Below are 15,035 nucleotides of genomic sequence, written 5' to 3'. Positions count from 1 at the left end.
AGACAGGACTCTCGGCCTGGGGGCCAGAGGCGCTGGCAGCCGCCCAGCTGCTCCCGAGTTCACCTTGGAGAAACCTCCCGCCACCCTTCCTAGAACATTCTGTCATTGATTGGGAAAGCAAGATGCAGCAGCTGCCACCTTCCTGGGCTGGAAGGCACCAGCACGCTACGCCGGCGGCCCCAGGGACCCCAGTGACAGCAAAGCCCTTTCCAAAGCTGTCCCGTCTCCTCTCCACGAAGCTCCTGGGGGCTCCCTTCAGAAGTCAGCTTCCGAACGCCTGGCCCTAAGATGCTGGATGGGCAGAGAATGGCGCAGCCTCCACTCCCCGAGGTACGGGCCCAGCTGTCTCAGATGTCCTGGAATCAAACAGCAAATGCCTGAACCCCATTTTGAGAGCTCAGCCTTCCCGGGTGTGAGAACTCAGCCTTCCTGGGTGCAGTAGGACGGCCCCCTCCTGCTGGGCCACCTCCCTTTGGATCAAGGCACTTGCTTCTTTAAAGACCATTTCCCCCTCAGGAATCAGGCCAGCCAGAAGTGTGGATGGTTCTGGAGGCCTGTGTGTGTTAACAGAGGCCCCTTTAAATATGCCCAGGACAAACAGCGCAGCCAGCATCCTCCCCACAGGAGAGCAGCGGGGACCTCTGGCTGGGACTCTCCGCTGTTCTCACCCCAGTGTGGAACGTCCCCGCCCCTCCCCTTGGGTCCCTTATGTTAGGGGGCCGGGGACACCCATCCCTTCTGCAGCGGCAGCCTCTGAGCCAAAGCGCCCTCTCCCAGAAGCCGGACTTTCCAGGACCCTCACTCCCAGCCTCACTCTGACACGGCCTGACTGGGGGTCTCCTGTGAGTTCCATCCTCGGCTTTGTCTGACACCTCCCAGGATAAGCCCCTCCCTTCTCCCCAAACTGGGCTCTCCACCCAGAGGGGGGTTCACCCACAGGGGAGTGGGCTCCAGCTGGGCCAGTCCTCGAGGGCCATCCCCAATGTCCTGCATCCCTCACGGCCACCGTGGCCCCAAAGAAAAGGGCAGACCCCTCAGAGACCCTCAGACATGTGCACTCCACGGACGCCCACCTGTGCTCAGTACCAGGTGCTCCAGCCACTCCCCAGAACCAGCCCAGCCTGACTCCTTGGGGCACAGGGCCTGGAGTCTCTGCCGCCCTTTGAAGGGCTCCTGAGGACAAGATCCAAGGCTGCCTGGCCAGCCCCCCGTCCTCCCGCACAGCCCCCCCCAGGTTCTGCAGAGCCAGGGCTGCTCCTGCCCCCACGGAGTGAGCCAAGTTGGGGGAGCCAAGCCCAGCCAGGTGGGTTCCATGTTGCTCAGGCAATGTCCAATTCAGCACTCGGAGGCCCAAGAGCTTCCGAGACACAGGGTTTGACGCAAAGTGGAAATCAAAGCAATCCCATGGGCGCCCTAAGAGAAAATGGCTGAGACGGGACGTTTCCCTCAGGCCAGGGAAGCCAGCACAGCCTGTCCTTCAGCTCCACCTGGGCCTGTTCAGAAATCCACGCACGCAGCAGCTGTGGGGCCCACGAGGGCCAAGGGCAGGTGGGCTGTGGCATCCCCAGAGCATGGCCTCAGAGCCCAAAAACCCACAGCATCCACATCATGGTAGCTGAGACCTCGGGGTGCAGCCACAAAAGCTGCCCTGTGACTCCCAGGATCAAGTGCCCTGGAGCTCTGTGTGGCACGTGCACGGCCGCCCAGGTCCACGCCAGCAAGTGGAGGCCGCGTCAGTGGTTCTGTGACAGCTTTCAGGGACCCTGGGAGCCGCCCTTTCCAGCACACACGTGCAGGGCTCTCGTTAAACAAAGAGGTCACAACCGATCCAGAAGAGGCAGAAGGACAAAAGCCAGAAGTTCCCATCAGTGACCACAGTGACACGAGAGAGCAGGGGAGGTGCCGGCGAGCCGGCGGTCTCGGCGCCCGGGGCACAGGACACACAGACCACACTGGTGGGCCCAAGACAAACAAGTGGATGAAAAACAGTGGCAGCAAGAAAACCCCAGCTCCGCCTTGTCAAAAACCTTAGCTAAAATAACACCAAAGGCTAATGGAAAACCAGCAGGTAAATGGCTGTGAAAGTGAGCACCGCAACACTAACGTGGGCCAAACAGACCTGAACACGAGCCAGAGCCATTTGGCGGACAGAGGGGACGACACGCTCTGACAGCCCTGTGGGGTCTACCGAGCCGGTAACCGCTGTGCACCTACAGGCGAGGGAGTCGCTCCCAGTGGCAGACCCTAAGGCTCCTCTCTCAGCCCACTTTCCCGGGAAAAGAGAAAATAACCACCTCAGTAAGACTCACACAGAGCTTCCGGAACCTGATCCAGAGCTTGAAGAGCGCGCCACCATCATCACTCCATCACACCATAGCACTTACACAGTGAATTCCCCTGGGGACATCAAAGCACCGCCATCATCGCTCCATCACACCGTAACACTGACGTAGCGAATTCCCCTGGGGACATCAACGCACCACCATCATCGCTCCATCACACCATAGCACTTACACAGTGAATTCCCCCGGGGACATCAAAGCACCGCCATCATCGCTCCATCACACCGTAGCACTGACGTAGCGAATTCCCCTGGGGACATCAACGCACCACCATCATCACTCCATCACACCATAGCACTTACACAGTGAATTCCCCCGGGGACATCAACGCACCACCATCATCGCTCCATCACACCATAGCACTTACACAGTGAATTCCCCTGGGGACATCAACGCACCACCATCATCGCTCCATCACACCGTAACACTGACGTAGCGAATTCCCCCGGGGACATCAGCACACCACCATCATCGCTCCATCACACCGTAACACTGATGTAGTGAATTCCCCCGGGGACATCAGCGCACCACCATCATCGCTCCATCACACTGTAACACTGACGTAGCAAATTCCCCCAGGGACATCAACGCACCACCATCATCGCTCCATCACACCGTAACACTGACGTAGTGAATTCCCCCGGGGACATCAGCGCACCACCATCATCGCTCCATCACACCATAGCACTTACACAGTGAATTCCCCCGGGGACATCAACGCACCACCATCATCGCTGCATCACACTGTAACACTGACGTAGCGAATTCCCCCGGGGACATCAACGCACCACCATCATCGCTCCATCACACCATAGCACTTACACAGTGAATTCCCCTGGGGGGTTTCAATGCGCCACCATCGTCACTCCATCACACTGTAGCACTTACACAGTGAAGTGCCCGGGGGGACATCCTGGCATCAAAGAAAAATGGCCTCAGAACAAACACCTCCACCAACTCCCAAGGCTGCAGAGCCCCACGGAAGGGCTAAAAACAACCTAAGAAACGGGCCCCTGTCCCCGGGTGGAGACTTCCTGTTGACACTCGGACATATTTACAGCATCCAATCTCTCCACCATCAGCGCTGACCCAAAACCCGTGCCAGGCCCACGCGGGGCAGCTCAGCTGGTGTCCGATAAACAAAGGTGAGGCCGCACGATGAGCCCGACAGTCGGGGCTGAGCAGGTGTCTGCAGGGCCATCTGCTATACAGAGAAGCAGAAATACCTGCGAGGGCTTCAGTCAGGAGGGGCTGAGGAAAAGAACAGAACCACACGAAGAGCCAGGGCATCTCCCTGGAGTTATGGAGACTCCTGAGATGCAGGATAAAGGAAAGAGGAACTTTCAGACACAGGGCAATCCCATTTATGCAAAGTAAGACTCCCATGCATATGTACACATGTGCAGCCGTGCACATGGACAAACTGGTGGGCAGAGCCATGGCCCCAAGGATGTCCACGGCACAACAGCTGGAACCCACAAGCGTAATTTTACGTGGCAAGGGGATGCTGCAGCTGGGACTCGGGCTGTGGACCTGGAGATGGGAGATGATCCACATCTAACCACACAAAGCCTTAAAATTGAAGGACAAAAGATGGCACCATGGGGACTTGTCCAACACTGCTGGCTTTGAAGGGGGAAGAAGGGGCTTTGAGCGAAGGGAAGTGGCAGCCTCTAGAAGCTGGAAAAGTCAAGAAAACAGATTCTCCTCCACAGCCCCAGAGGGACCCAGCCCTGACAACACCTTGGTTTCAGCCCAGTGAACTGGTTTCACACTCTGACCTCCAGAACTGAAAGGTAAGACAACTGTGCTGGTTTAAGCCACTGAATTTGCGGCAATTTCTTACAGTCACCAATAGGAAGCTACATACCTATATGCAAATTGGTGCAAACCCATGGGGGGGATGGACACGGTGCCCCCATCTGACCCCTGCAGGTGGCCATGGTGAGTGGGACTCAGGAGCTCTGTTCTGCCCTCTCATGTGCAGCTGGAGTCTTGCCGAGGGGCTGCCTTATCTAAGAGGGTCTTGTGGCCCCAGGGTGAGCTGCTGACTTCTGGGACAGACTCCAGCCCACCAGGAAGACCTCATCCCCCAAATCCCATCCCAGGAAGAGGAAGAGATGAAAACGGGAGGCTTTGGAGCTTCCACCGAGGGACTACAGGATCCACCTCTGCCCCAGTGCCCGGGCACTGTGCCACTCCCAAGAGCTGGGCAACCTGGAAATGTGGTCACTCTGCCCCCACAGATGTCTATCTCTTCCTGAGAGCTAGAGGCTTCCATCACGGTTTGGCTCCAGCCCAGTTCTCAGAGCTCCAGCCTCTGAGCTCTGGACTCAGCCGTGCTGCCCATAGGGAGTTTTTCCCTGCACTTGGCGTAGCTGGGTGGCATCCAGGCTAGACCCCTGCACGTGATATAACAATGATGATGCCTCAAGACTTGATTTCTTTTCTTTTTTTTTTTTAGATGGAGTTTCGATCTTGTTGCCCAGGCTGGAGTACAGTGGCGTGATCTCAGCTCACCACAACCTCCACCTCCTGGGTTCAAGCAATTCTCCTGCCTCAGCCTCCCAAGTAGCTAGGATTACAGGCATGCACCACCACACCCAGCTAATTTTGTATTTTTAGTAGAGATGGGGTTTCTCCGTGTTGGTCAGGCTGGTCTCGAACTATTGACCTCAGGCGATCTGCACGCCTCGGCATCCCAAAGTACTGGGATTACAGACGTGAGCCACCATGCCCGGCCAAGACTTGATTTCTTGACAGAAAGAAACATGTTTGAAAATGATTCTGGAGTACTCTGGGAAATGGCAGATGGAAAATGCCCACCTAATTAACAAGTACACGGGCAGAATTTGTCTTAGAACTCTTTTGGAACTCTGGAGTCTACTGAAAGCTTGCAATGTCCAGAGGAAGGCTTGGACAGTAACGGGTGGTTAATTTAGCTAAGCCCCAGCTCTTGACACAATAGCAACCACACATCCATCCCCCACCCCCATTCCCATAGCAGGTGCCATGCACGAGTTCCTGGGGCAGCAGCCACACAGCTTGTGGGAAACAGGATGGCAAAAAGGACCCTGTCCTGCAGACATCGAGAACCTGTGCTCTGATCAGGTTGCTTGGGATCACAGAGGTGCAGACAGGGAGGTGGGGCCATTGTTTTACTCTCCCTCTGTTGTTGTAAGCTCTCCCTTCCAGCTGAAGTGACTTCAAGAGAATTTAGAGGGCTGGCACTGTTTTTTCTCCCTCATTTTTATCTTATTCCTCCTTTGGGAGCCAAACATGAAAGAACAGGACATTGAAAAACAGCAGCATGTAAGAGGAAAATTAGAAAGTGGCTGCACACACCCAGGGAAAGGGACAGGCTCAGAAAAGACGCAAGAAGACCTGAAGTTCACACCTCAGGGAGATTTCTGGCACAGACACAAAATATTTTTAAAAAAGTAACAACAACAAAAAAAAGCGACCGCTGGTGAAGGGTGAAACTGACTTCCAGAGCTACATTACTGAGTTCAAATGTTCACTTTTTAACACAAAATCACAAGGCACACAAAGCAATAAGAAAGTATAGCACATTCAAAGGAGAAAAATAAATCAACAGAAGCTGTCTCTGCAAAAGACCTGATGGCACATCTACTAGACAAATACTTTAAAATGACTGTCTTAAAGATGCTCAAAGAACTAAAGGAAGGTGTGGAGAAAGTCAAGAAAGTGATGTATGAAAAAAATGGAAATATCAATATAAAAACCTTGAAAGAAACCAGAAAGAAATTATAGAACTGAAAAGTACAACAGCTGAAATTGAAAACATCACTAGAGGAATCTGAAGGTGATTTGAGCAGACAGAATAATAAATCAATGAGCTTGAAGATAAGATAATGGAAATTTTCAAAGACAAAAGATGAATGAAAGGTGAAAAGAGCCTAAGGGGCTTGTAGCCACCATCAAGAGACAAGGAAGCATGCATGCTGTGGAAGCTGCAACCAGAAGAGAAAAAGAAAGATGCAGAGAGAATATCTGAAGAAATAATGGCTGAAAACTTCTCAGATTTGTTGGGAGACATGAATATGAATAGTTAAGAAGCTCAGAGAACTCCAAGTAAGATGAACTCAAAGAGACTCACACCAAGTTACATTATGATCAAACTTTCAAAAACAGAGAGAGAATCTTGAAAGCAGCAAGAGAAAAGCAACTGATCACATCCAAGGGCTTCTTAATAAGATTATCAGCAGATTTCTCACAGAAACTTTGGAAGCCAAAAGGCAGTGGACCAATATATTCAATGTACTAAAAGAAAAAAAACTGTTCACCAAGAGTCCTATATCCAGTAAAACTATCCTTCAAAAGTGAGGGAGAAATTGGCATTCCCAGATAAACAAAAGCTAAGGGAGTTAATTGCCACTAGACCTGCCCTGCAGGAAATGGTCCAGGGAGTCCAGCAGGTGAAATGAAAGGACACTAATCAATAACAGTAAGTCACATGAAGAAACGAAGATCTCAATAAAGGTAAATACACAAGCAATTATAAAAGCTGGCATTGCAACAATGGTTTGTAACTGCACTTTTTATGAATGAACCTAGAGGATATTAAACTAAAGGAAATAAGGCAGGCATAGAAGCAAATACTGCATGATCTCACTTATATGTGGGATCTAAAGAGGTCACATTCATAGGAGCAGAGTAGAATGGTGGTTGTCAGGGGCTGAGGTCTAGGAAGGACAAATATGTGTGCGTGCCACAGATGTGGCCAGCAAGAAGGGAGCCTCAAGGGGGGCCCAGCAGCCTGGCTCCAGAGTGCTCTTCAGCATTGCAGCAGATGCAGGACAAACAAGGGCCCCGCAGGGGGGCACCAGGAGACCAGCAGGCATCCACCCTAATGGTGTAGGCCATCTGATGAGGGGTAGGGACTGGTGCTGGGATGGACAGTGCCCATGCACAGAATGGGGTGCAATGGGGCACAGCTGCCACCCCACTCTGTGCATAGGCAACGGGGGCCTCCTTGACTTACTGTTGTTGAGTAGTGTCCTTTCATTTCACCTGTTGGACTACCGGACCATTTCCTGCAGGGAAGGTCTAGTGAAAACCCCCTCAGCTTTTGTTTATCTGGGAATGCTAACAGGGCACAGCCGAGGCCAGCCCACAGGGAAGAGGAAATGTGACTGTTGGTCAAAGGGTACAAAGTTTCAGTTACGCAGGAAAAGTTCTAGAGGTCTAATGTACACATGGTGATCACCGCTAGAATACTATATCGCATATGGCACTTCAAACTTGAGTAGATCTTAAGTGCTCTCACCACACTCACAACGGTAACTGGTTGAAGTGATAGATGTCCACTAGTTGGACTTTAGATACATACAAAAACCCAAATATATGTAAGGACCTGCAGGGAGCCCCGTTTGGAGTGCTGTGCTTTTCATTCTGTCTGTGCCTGGTTCAGAATCACACAACATCTTGTACCCACAGACAACTGCACCCAATGCACTGGGCCCTTGACACTCAGTAGGAGTTAAATGCTGAGTCGCTCTTGGTGCATCTAGGAGGCACGGAGAATTTACGAGAAGCTTAGCCAACATCATCAAAAAAAACATTTGTAGGTTGCCAAGTGGTGAGAGATAAGCATGAGCTATTTCCCATGGAGTGGTCTTCTCCCTTCTTAAACCAAAGTTACATGGAAACGTCAAACAAATCAAAGCATTTTAAGGAAAAGGGGCATTTTCTCAAGTTCTGTGTTTGACTAAAGGAGCAAGAGGTAAGCACCACGTAAAGACACCTGTGTGCCAGTGACTGGCCCATGGGGTAGGGAGCAGCGACGAAGGAGCAGCCCCTCGGGGCCATCATGGTGACGTGACCTTCGCGTGCCCTCCCGTGGCCTCCCACTGACCTCCGAATGTCCAGTGATGGGGGTGGAGGCAGAGGAAGCCCCAGCCCAGGGGCCTGTGCACCACTTGCCAAGATCACGGGACTCGCACATTTGAGATGAGCGACTTGGCCGGTGTGTGTGTGGACCTGCCTCCCAAGCACCCCGGTGGCAGCTGTGCCTGGTTGCACCCCACTCTGTGCATAGGCACCGTCCATCCCGGCACTGGTCCCTGTCCCTCATCAGATGGCCTGCACCATGAGGGTGGACGCCTGCTGGTCTCCTGGTGCTCGCCAGCTGGGAGCTTGCTTGTCCTGCATCTGCTGCGATGCTGAAGAGCGCTCTGGGGCCAGGCTGCTGGGCCCTCCTCGAGGCTCCGTTCTTCCTAGCCACACTTGCGGCACGCACACGTCTGTCCTTCCTAGGCCTCAGTTTCTCACCTGTAAACGGGAACAATACGCACCTCCCAGGTCAGAGGATGCTTGCCTGTAGGACTCCTTGGAAGCATCACCTGCCTCTGCTACGGTCCCAGGGGTCAGGGTTTGCAAGAGCTCAGGAGGGGCGTAGAGAGCAAAGTCCAGAGGGCTGGGCACCCATGGCTGTCGTGGGGTGACACTCCCACAGCCCTTGTGACCTGAGCTCCATGTGTCACTCACAGAGTCCCACTGAGACAACCCAGGGGGCTTCCTGGAGGCAGTGTCCTGGGCAGCCCAAGCCCAAGACTCGCTCACTCACTCTTGGCAGCTGCAGCAGGGGAACCTCCCTACCCCACCCCGGCCCTCCCCTGTGAGGGGGCCTCACTCCCTTCTTCGTGGGCCTGAGGGACAAACCTACAACACAGCAAAACCCTCCACAGGGTCTCTGCCTGTGTGCTGAGCACAGGGTGCACACTCCCTTTGAGTGCCCCCCACGCCCCAGCACAGCCACACTGTCCCCCACGCTCTCCTCGAGGTGGGCCGGGGGGGTGGATACACAGGGCAGTGCCCAGGACGAGGTGGAGGGGGCGCTGGAGATGGAGCCGGGCAGGAGGCAGCAGGACCCCTCCAGCTCCCCTCTCCTCAGGGGCACATACTCCCTGACCTCTGGAGATGCAGCCAGGGGCCTCTGTGGGCCTTGAGGGCTCTGTTCTGGTGCCAGGATCACAGCCCAGCACCCCCACTTTTGGGGTCTCATAGTCTACCCCGAGGGATCAGGCACCAACATGGGGGGCTGGGCTCCCCCTCCTCCTCCTGCCCCTCACCCAGGGCTGGGAGTGTCCAGCCCAACATGGGGGCCCGGCAGGAGTTGGGGCTAACCCAAGAGGAGCCTGGGCTAGGGAGGAGCTGAGAGGCCAGAAGAGGGGACAGGACCCTCCCGGCCAGGCCACACCTGGGAAAGGGCTCCCTGATAAAGCCTGAGGCCCACCCCTGGCCAGAGGCAACGCAGGCCAGGACCCTGCATGGGACACGGCCTCCCTCACACGGGGACACTACCAAGCTGTCCAGATGTTCAGTGAAAAGTCCCCATCAGGCTGCGCCAACAACCGGGCCAGCTGCAGTTACAGAAATTCCTCGCCCTCACAGCCCCACTCGGACCCCAGCCCCCAAGCTATGCAGCTGTGCCCCGACTCCCAGGAGACCGGCACCTTCCCTGAGACTGAAGCTTGTTCACAGTGCTCAGCTGCTCCCAGACAGTCTTGGGCTGGCAGGGCTAGGGCAGGGTCAGGTGTGCAGGCCTGGCGTTTCCCCTCCCACAGGCCGCAGCCCTCCCAGCCCGCCGCTGTCCTGTCTGCCTCCATGGGCTTGCAGTGGAGGAGGACAAGGTAGGCTGTGCTCGAGCCTCCCGGGGCTCCAGGACACTGGACCCGGGTCCCTCTGGGCAGTGCGGCTCCTGCAGGGCTGCGCTACCCACATGCTTGGTGGGGAACAGTAGCCAGGTGGGGTGTGGCCCTGCAGGGGTTGCCTGCAAGGCAGCTGGTGCTTGCTTGGCATTTGGGTGTTCCAGGGACGGGGCATGAGCGGGACCCAGGAATCCAGCTGCTTGTGGCAGTGCCAGTTGCCCTGGGGGTGACATCTAAGCCCTGAGATGCCAACATCCATGGGCACAGCCCCTGCCTCAGGAGAGCTCCAGCCCTACGAGATGCCAGCAGCCACGGGCACAGCCCCTGCCTCAGAGAGCTCCAGCCCTATGCTTCTGGGGTGCATCCATAAGGGCCCCCACTCCTGCACACACCAGGCCCCCCCAGTGCAGTTCCTGTGCCCCCCTCAGGCTCAGCTAGGCCCCGCTGCAGCCCTCCCTCCCTTCCTGCCTGCCCCTCCATTCCAGCCCACGTGGGCTTTACTCCTGGGACCACCTGTTGTCAGCACTTGTCCCTGCCTGCCTGTGGTCCCCCGGCCACACCCCAGGCCCCACACAGGGTCTGCAGAGGCTCTGGGCTTTGCTGAGAGAAATGGTCACTGGCCTGAAACTCAAGGGGAATCACCAAGCTTATCATCCCTCACGGAGCCTGGCAGGTGGGCGTCCACCAGAATTTCCACTGCAGGTACCCCCACCTCCAGGTCCGGCACAGCCACTAACCCCCACCAACCCTGTCCCAAAGCCCAAGGAGCAAACAGCAAGGCTGCTTCCCCTGGGCACTATGGGGAGGACAGCAGGGGAGGACAGAGCACCTCACCCTGCGGGGACGGGGCCTCCGGGCCAAGGCTGCCAGGTACACACAGCAGGCAGAATCTCAATGGGGCAGGCGCAGCTCAGGCGCCCTGTCTACCCCCGGACACAGAGGAGGGAGCCGCTGGCGTCCTTCCTGGGCTGCCCCTGCACCCGGGAGGTTAAAGAGTCCCCCCTTCCCTCCTCTTCCTGTCCCCCAACTGCCCAGCCAGCAACAAGGCCAGGCCACATGCTGATGGGGCAACGTCCCCTGTACCCAGGAGTGGCCCCCACTGTGGCAGGGAGGCTGTGTGCTTCAGGATGGGGAGGGGGACATGAAAGGCTCCCTCTCAGGACAGGCCCTGCAGACCTCCCTGGTCCCCACGCTGGGAGGGTCTCTGCACTGCCCACGAGGCAGCACCCTTGACCTGAGCACGCTGGGGCTCCCAGGAAGCGTGTCGAACCGTGCAGCTTCGTGACTGGGGCAAGGTCGATGCAGCCGCACCTGAGCGGGAATCTCGGCTCCCTGGGGTGAGTCACACCACTGCCCCATGCCTCAGTTTCCCCTCTGTGACTCAGGGCATGGCAGGCTATCTTGGGACCGTGCTGAGGACTAAATGCGCTAAAATGCTCAGGGAGCCCCAGGCCCAGGTGGCACCTGGACACAGGCTGCGGTTCATCCAGCCCTCTTCCCGTCCAGATGCCGGCCTCTTCCCCGCATAGGAGGCCTCACTCCCAGCTCTCCCACCTCCCAAGGGCCACGGGCCCCTGAAGGTAGACTCAGTGTGGGGGGAATCTGTACCAGGCGCATGTCAGCCCCAACCACGCTTACCTGGCAAGGCAAAAAGGAAAGGGTGGGGAGATCGGGGCCGGCCAGTTACCTGCAGCCGGCCCAATGAACACACAGTACCCGTCCTCCTGGGTCGGGAGTGAGGCGCAGGCGACAGGCAGCTGGCCCCCGCCTAGGCAGCTCCAACACGCATCCCGCAGGGCCTCGCAGAACTGGCGGCAGGGTGGCGGGGCGGGCGGCGGGACGCTGCCGCATGGGGGGGCCAGCAGCAGGCAGAAGAACCAGGCGAGGAAGGGGTGGCAGTGCGTCCGCAGCAGGCCCCCCCACGCCCGCGCCCCGGCCTGCACCTGCTCGCCGCTCTCGTGGTGGAGGTGGTTGGGCAGCCAGAAGCGTGAGATGCCCAGGCGGCCGCAGACCGGCAGGGAGGATGGCAGGGGCAGGCAGCGACCGGCGGGGGCCTCGGGATCAGCCCCGAGCAGGGCAGAGTTATTAGCAAGACCCGGCCCCGCAGAGTTAGCCGTGTGGGAGACCCAAGCACCGCTGTCCCCGATTAAAGTGGTGACTGCAACCTGAGACAGTGCGCCCGGGAGCCCAGAGGAGAAGGCAGAGGGGGCCGCGTGCTCGCCCAGGGAGCCCGTCACCAGGGGGTGCAGAAGTGGCGTGCGCAGGCGGACGTCAGGGAGCTGGAGATGCTGGCTCGGAGCGGCTGCGGCGGGTGAGAGTCCTTGGCTGTCTGGGTCCTGCAGGCTTCCCCAGGGAGGGGCCCCGCCCAGCAAGGAGGAGAGAGAAGCTCTACCTGAGGACGGTGGTGGCACTGAGGGCCCCGTGAGTGGTGCCCAGGGCCTGCCCAGGGAGGGAGGCGATGGGGTGGGCGCAGGCAGGGTGCCAGCCTCGGTCGTGTGGGCGCCCGGAGAGCTGGGAGTGCCACGGCTGGGCCAGAGAGTGGTCCCATTCTCCTGTGGGGTGCTGGAAGGCCCAGGGAGGGCAAGGGGGCCCACGGGAGTCTCAAGGACCAGCGTTTCTGCCCTGGCCAAGCTCTCAGTGGGGACAGTGTCATTCCACAGCTGGACGAAGCTCCGGATGCCTTGGGCCACGTTCAGGATCTTGGCTCCGACACCGGCAATGTTCTCCTCTGGTGTGTCCGGGCTCTCGGCAAAAGTGGCGGTGTCCTGGCTGTCTTCCAGGAGCTCTGAGGGTGGCTCAGGGCTGCCACGGGCTGTTGCTGGCTCTGTGGAACCATTCCGGGGGGCCACGTGTGTGGTGGTGTCTGCTGTGGGCTGCACAGGCAGGGGCCCCTGGGGCTCAGGGATCGTGGTAGCTGCGTGGCTGGTGTCCTTATTATTGAACCAAAGCCAGTTCAGGTTCAGCAGGTCGGCCTGGGCAGCCGCCAGGCAGCAGAAGAGCAGCAGCAGGATGTGGCAGCCGCGGGGGTCGGGAGCCATCGGGGCAGTGCGGCTGGAGCCGCAGGCGGCGAGAGGGCCTCTGTGCCTGGAGGTGGGGCTAGCCAGGCTCACGCCCTCCTGCCCTCCCCTGTGCAGGCTTCCCAGCCTCTGGCTGGCTGTCTTCCACCCCCCACTCTTGCAGAAGGAAAGAATGCACCAGCCTTGGAATCAAGGTGCCCAATACCTGGGGGTTCCAGCACCCAAGGATTTATAACTTCTTTCCCACGGCCCTGCAGCAGCCCCAGGCTCTGTGAGGACGAGGGTGCTGTGTGCAGTGTCCGCAGGGTTCCCAACGTGCTCTGCTAGGCTCTGCCGGGGCAGGGCTGCTGAGTCTCTGGATCAGGGTTCCATCCCAGGATCCCATCTCAGAAGCACTGAGGCAGCGGCCCCCAGCCCCTGCTCCCCCTCTGACTGGAACGCCCAGAGGCACCTGGCCTGGAGCCATTGTGTTGCGGGAAACTTGGAACTGAAAAAATGCTCAGCTTGTTGCAGTGCCGATTCCACTGCTGCAATGGCTGCCCGAGTCGTTAAACATCCCGGGGAGGGGCTCGGGGGCTCGGACCCTCTCAGAGCCGCTGTGCCTCCCCTCGAAGCTGGGGCTTTTCCTGCCTTGGACCGTGTCCCTCTCAGCCCTTCCTGACCTTCTGCCCAGGAGACCCAGCAGAGATGGAGCCCGGGACCGGGGCAGGAATGCATCCTCCTTCCCGGCCTCAGTCTCCCCATCCACAAAGGGATCCGATTAGACTGGAACATTCCAGGCAGTGGGTAACCCACAGGGATGTGAGTGGCATGTGAGTGGCTGCTGTGCCCCCCCCCAGCTGCCCAGGCACAGCAGTGGGTGCTGAGTGTGCCTTATGCCCTCTGAGGACCTGTGTGCAGCCCGGCCATCGGCCCATTTCACAGATGAAGAAAACTAAGGCATGAGCCTGGTGACCCCACTCAAGATCACGGAGCCCATAAGAGGTGGAGCCAGATGGAATCCAGACAGTCTACACAGGCAAACTCACTCACACACGTGCGCTCACACGCACACATGTGCTATCACACACATGTTCACGTGTACATCCTCACATGCAGACATCCACAGTTTTCACCCCACAATCCACCCACCCCCTCAGTGCTCCACACACCCACTCCCCCAGCTGGAGTCCCTTGTCACCCTGCCTCCTCCAGGCTGTGTGGCTGGGGTTGCAGACACCCTCCCCCAGGGCTGGGGTCAGTAGATGTGACAGCAGCTGTGACGAAACAGCCCCACAACCTGTCCCCAGCTGTCCCCAGCTCAGGACATGCTATAGCCATCGGCCGATTGCTGTCCACAGGGCAGGGCTGGGCTGCTTGGGACCCAGCCTCGTTTCAAGCAGCTGAGCACCACATCCTTCTCGAGGGCAGGCGCAGGCATTCCACAAGCAAACATCTGCGTCTCAGTGAGGCCGTGCTCCCAAAACTAATCCCCAGCCTGCTCAAACTCGTCTTAGAGATGCCCAAAAAATAGTCTCTTTGCTTGAAAACTGACTGCTGCTGATGTGATTTTATGCCTGAACACGCCTCCAGAAAGTCTCCGAACAGAAATTCCAGAGACTGCCCCCCTCCTCCCCCAGCGCATCTCGGGGAGGGAACTCTGTTGTGGGGGACGCCCCCAGCCCCATCCCGAAGGCTCTTGTGCTCAGAGGGTCACTGGCCAGCTGGGCTGGCCCTGCATTCATGCCTCCAACATACAGCTCCTGGGCAGAGCCAGGGGCAAGGAACTGATTATGCCTGACAATGGAGGGAGAGGAGCTCCGGCCCTCAGGGCCACACTTGGAGGATGGTGGCAGCCCCATCGCACTGAGCACCCACCCTGCCATCTGCAGTGTGCCCAGCTCCCTCCACCCTTCACCTGCCCACTCCATTCCTGACCCCATCCTTCCTGCCCACTGTCCAGGACTTCCCACCTCCCAGTGCTTTGAGAGCTTCCTGTCCACCATCGGGGTTCCCTCACCTCC

The 15,035-nt window shown here is 57.7% G+C and overlaps 1 protein-coding gene across 1 annotated transcript in view; it reads right to left on the bottom strand.

The window, feature by feature from the left end:
- COL18A1 (collagen type XVIII alpha 1 chain) overlaps window positions 1-13,298 on the bottom strand; it is a 59,696-nt gene extending 46,398 nt beyond the window's left edge. The window contains 1 exon segment of the mRNA XM_030806008.1: window positions 11,703-13,298. Within this exon segment, the coding sequence (XP_030661868.1) occupies window positions 11,703-13,053 (1,351 nt within the window). The 5' untranslated portion in view covers window positions 13,054-13,298.
- Window positions 13,299-15,035: the final 1,737 nt, after the last annotated feature.

The sequence above is a fragment of the Nomascus leucogenys genome, chromosome 25 (genome assembly GCF_006542625.1).
Source record: "Nomascus leucogenys isolate Asia chromosome 25, Asia_NLE_v1, whole genome shotgun sequence".
NCBI lineage: Eukaryota > Metazoa > Chordata > Mammalia > Primates > Hylobatidae > Nomascus > Nomascus leucogenys.
Note: the sequence above shows the minus strand (reverse complement) of the source record. Positions and strands in the feature narration are given on the sequence as shown.